Source organism: Stylophora pistillata, chromosome 14 (assembly GCF_964205215.1).
Source record: "Stylophora pistillata chromosome 14, jaStyPist1.2, whole genome shotgun sequence".
NCBI lineage: Eukaryota > Metazoa > Cnidaria > Anthozoa > Scleractinia > Pocilloporidae > Stylophora > Stylophora pistillata.
Genome location: NC_142532.1, coordinates 9,230,758 through 9,235,350, shown reverse-complemented (window position 1 = coordinate 9,235,350; position 4,593 = coordinate 9,230,758). Strand labels below are relative to the sequence as shown.

General features: G+C 38.2%; 1 protein-coding gene across 1 annotated transcript; it reads right to left on the bottom strand.

Moving 5' to 3' along the window:
* Positions 1-561: 561 nt before the first annotated feature.
* On the bottom strand, positions 562-4,593 carry LOC148716410 (lithostathine-1-alpha-like). Its single transcript, XM_088746115.1, has 3 exons — positions 4,008-4,593; positions 1,596-1,991; positions 562-1,039 (listed from the first exon to the last, which is right to left on the bottom strand). The coding sequence occupies exons 1-3, from the start codon at positions 4,072-4,074 to the stop codon at positions 1,029-1,031; spliced, it is 474 nt and encodes a 157-aa protein (XP_088602241.1). The 5' UTR covers positions 4,075-4,593; the 3' UTR covers positions 562-1,028.

Below are 4,593 nucleotides of genomic sequence, written 5' to 3'. Positions count from 1 at the left end.
AATCATATATATTATATGAATTGCGGTGAAAGGAATTAAAGTGAGATCGATCATCGCAGGAATGAACACTACTCAAGCGCTAAAAACTACACTTCTTAAAATTAATAAGTATTATTAAGTATTATTATTATTAATTAATAAATTAAAAAGTATTTCCGGTCCTTATCTCGTTCAATCGTCAGTGCGGCACTCTTGATGTCATCACCACCGTCACCGACGATTGGCTGCCCTTTTCTTTCTAGCTTTTTGTAATCTTTGTTTCGCGATCTTTGTTGTTTTGCTTTTTGAAGTTTCCCACTTCGCATAGCAAAAGCTTCGGTTCGTGAGACCAGTTATAAATAGTTCAAGTGGAATTGACATATCCCGAGCCCTCGACCAGATGCCTGCTTCTCATTCCCATTATTTTTGTAATCGTATGGAAAGATAATCGCCGCGCTTAAATCCTTAGTTATTTGAGTATTTTTGGTTTTTGACCGCTGCTATTGCCTAGAAAATCAACCAAAGTAAACAACCATCGAGCATGCACCCAGACCTCAATGCTAAAAAAATGCAAAACCAAAATTTTGTTGGTCTTGTTTATCCACTTTTATTGATCTTTCAAAAATGAGACAACTATGAAGTGAGTAGAAACAAACAAAGCAGATCTTAGATTGAAGCTAAAAGGAACACTGCATAAAGTAAAACCAACCGATGCCAATGTCATGCTTGTCGTGAACTGCAGCTTTTAATTTTTTATAGCAACCGTTATCCCCACCAGCCACCGCAACGAAACGTTCTGCTTAGAAAGAAATCTACCTTATCATTTAAAGTTGCCGCTCGGCTGGTCGGAAATTTCGAAAGTTCCGTGTGTATTTTGAACTTGTAAGCACTAGTATTTCAAAAATTGCCATATAAGGTCAATTTTTGATTTAAGAACAAAGCCTTTATGTTATCGAAGTTGATCCGCTTTTTTCGATATTTAACTAAAGTCCTTCTCTGCGCGTTTTTCTTTTGTTGTTGTTGTTTTTTTAACTGACTTTTTCCTGACTTCATGAGGAATCTGAAAGAGGAAAAAGAAAAGTTGGTGTCTATGACTAGAAATTTTAAAACTAGCATTAAAGCAGGATTCCATTCCGCAGAGCAGGTGATTTAAGAACCATTTTTTTATAAACACAAATTGTTTGCTCGGCTGTTATAGAAAAAGACACTATGTACGAAAATTGCAGACAATCTTTAACTTGGCAGAGGAGAGAAAAATATTGCGTTGAAATTATGAGAGCATAAATTTCAGCTTCGTTTTCAATTATGCCTCATCCAATGATAGAGAAGATTGTAATCTTTCGCTTTTCTCAATTGAAAATTTGACTGATTCCTTTCTTCACTCCATTCTATCGTCCAGCCTATAAGTAATTTTAAACAGTTTTTTTTAGGATCGATCCGTTTTGCCAAGGCCCCACATTCAGGGCTGCGTCTTTTTTTCTCTTTATCTCCCTAAGAGAATCTCTGTTAACCTCACGAGGTAACAAGAATCAACTCCGTAATAAAATTTGGACTGGTCAAGTATTCAGTAATTCGGCGAGTTAAAGTTCTCAGCTACCATGCGTTTTGGACATTACCTTTAGGCATTTCACAAATGTAAGCCCTTTTTTGTCGGTTTGGAAGATCATTAAACTGCCCTTGTTTGTCCGGTGGGTAATCCTTTGACATCACCGCTTTATCTCCATCACCAGATGGCGCGCCAACAGTCGTCTGCCATTTCTTAATGCTAAGCTTGCTTCCACTCACCCACTTCCAATCCCTGTTAACTTTATGCAGACCTATATGCCATTCGTTAGGCTGCCCGATACAACGCTTTTGGATCTGGTCGTTGAGGAAGCTCCATTCGGCTTCAGTTTCTATGGAGACGAGGTCGCCACCCTTCCCTTGACAGGTTTTTCGGTTGTCCGACCATGTCCCGCCTGATTCCGCATCGGAAATAAAGTAACAGGAACTTTGGAAACATAGTTTACTTTCTATGGATAGAAGATATTTAAATGATTCAGAATAATTTCTAATTGGTCGAAAGTTGAAAAATTTCATAACATTAACGCTTGCCCGCTTACTCAGCGAGCTGCAGACCCTTCCGTGAGCCCAAACACAGATTTTCGGGGGGTGCCTCCACCGTGGTGACACTATATATTGAGGTTTGGGGAGTCAACAGTCAAGACTGTGACCAACCAATAACGGTAAACATAGCCAGAAATCCTATTCAAGATGGTTGTCAAAATGGCTGCGAGGATGCGCTAAGCGCGGAAATGCGGATTAAATATGGCTGCGAAGTACAAAGGAAGTAATGGGGAAATAAAAATATTTCGCATTTTATGTCACTGCTGCTAGAAACTTAATGTTCCCCATCATCAAAATAGATAGAGTCAAGTTCGAACTGTATTTCAATTGAAAGAAAAGTGAGAAAAAACTGGTTTTAGAAGGTGCGTTTTCATTCCAATAACCTCACATAACAGCCACACTTTCCTTTCTCTTATTCTCAAAATAGCGCTCACTTTCATGGTTTCTTTAGTCTGCTACGAGGAAACGGTTGCACCGATTCGGTTCCCCATCATCATATCCGAAATATATGAAGTTTAACTTGGAAAGCAAACGTTTCTTCGCTCCAAAAGAAATCCCTTAACACGGTGCCTTTTGAATTAGTAAGGTGGCATTTTCCAGAAATGCGAGATGCGAGGAAATGAAGCCCTTACCTGGGGAAAAATGCTCCTACGAGCGGTTTGTTTTCTTTTTACTTCACCCGCCATTTTGTTTTAACACATTTTTATTACCATACATGAGGTACGTAAAGATAAGAAAAGCCGCCATACAAAATAATCGGCTAAAAATCGAAAAAAAAGCGGGAATTTGAAGGAAAGTACAATCAACATTAAATGCCATGTCTGATATTCCCCCCAGAACTTCCTTTCAACCTTGAAAAATTTTTTTAGCGGAGATATCTTTGAAAATAAGAGCTTTTCCTTCTTTTCGATCTATTCTCCATGAAATCTGCGGAACTAAGAGCATTTAAGCTGCGGTAAGAGCCCTTCCAATGATTTTTCTTTCGTCCGTCCGCCATATTGAATACCGAGATTTATACGCCCGCCGTTCAAACCACTGACTGTCTACGATTTCTGGCGAAGAAGATATGTTAAGCCGGGGAATAAGTAGAAGGTGAACGGAATTGAAAAACTCTTTAAAATGGCATCTTCTAACCAGGATTCGAATTTCAATTTGCATTGACCACAGCTGTTCAACAAGAGAAAGATGATTGAAGAATATACTGTCAAATTGACACTTAAACAGTTATTAAAAGGTAGAAGATACTGTTAATCACAATAATAATAGTGATAACAATATTAATAATACTATAATTTAAAGGGGCAAGCTCGAAAGCCTCGTTGTTCCCCAATCCTCTGGGCCCCAACAGTGATTACCTATGCTTCTTTTAATTTCGCCTGTTAATTATAAATAATTTTGTTTTTTTATCATAACTCCATCTTTTGAGACTTCTTCTGTTTAATACAAAGCATTCCACGTTTTAGGATACTCCGTCATTCTGCGTAAAAGATATTCCGCCATTCCGCCGATGCCCCGTTCCTCCATGTCATTGATCTGTTGAATAACTCAAGGTATCGTATTTCTCAGCTTTGTTCGCTTTGCAAAGTTAGCGGCTTTTTTCGGCATAAGTCGCTGATTCAAACAGTAAAATGCTTCCTTTTCAAAGAAAAAAGTTACATGAGGCCTCCGTGATGTGCTATTTTGATTTAAATTATGCGTCGATGGATGCCAAATTATGTGAAATTATTGGAAACATAATGCCGTGTTCAGCCGCAAAAGGAATACTGGTCAATTTCCGGAAAACCAATAACTCAGACCTCATTTTCTTAGATCAGTCAGTAGATGGGGAAACCACCGTAGAAATCGTGTATAATGGACTTTACAGTTTCTTGAGAACAATTTAATGGAAGATATTGTTTATTGTAAGTGTTGACTTTACTTACCCTTAGCAAAAACTTGTGTTAAAAGTAAGATGGAAGCCGAAGCTAATGTGAAACATAACTTAACCATGGCGTACTTTTTAAAAATGTTTTCGTCCTCTCAACTCGTTTCCCAGTCGACTAATGGTTCTGTAACAAATACACATGAGCTGATGACTTAAATAGTTAATCGCCAATTTAGCTTTGAAAACGGTGCAATGCACGAACCTGTTTCCCGAGAGAAATAAAGGTCATTGAGGGCACAGGCACTTATGACAGTTTCAAGAAAGCCACCTTCGCCAAACCAAATAAACTCGACATCGACTGACATAAGAATTCTTGGGGAGCCAAGACAACGCCCGAAACGTCAGCTTTTGTAATCGTTACGGTGGCCAATTTACCATTTCAACTTTGTTGATATATCCCAATTAAAAGATATGACGTTCTTTCAACCTAGAGACGTTGACTAAATGAGTACAAAAGAAAGGACAGTATAGCAGTTCTGGAATTATCATCATGATATTTTCTTTCTCAACAGTGTAATGTGCTTAGTTCTCGGTACCTTACCTATCGACTCTTTTACCTTGGTTGAATTATGGTCGTTAAGTAT

Bases quoted from the DNA above. Each gene is read 5' to 3' on its own strand.
- LOC148716410 (XM_088746115.1), bottom strand. From the start codon at position 4,074: ATGGTTAAGTTATGTTTCACATTAGCTTCGGCTTCCATCTTACTTTTA. The intron at 1,992-4,007 runs GTAAGTAAAGTC...TTCTATCCATAG, and splicing joins AACACAAGTTTTTGCTAAGG to AAAGTAAACTATGTTTCCAA.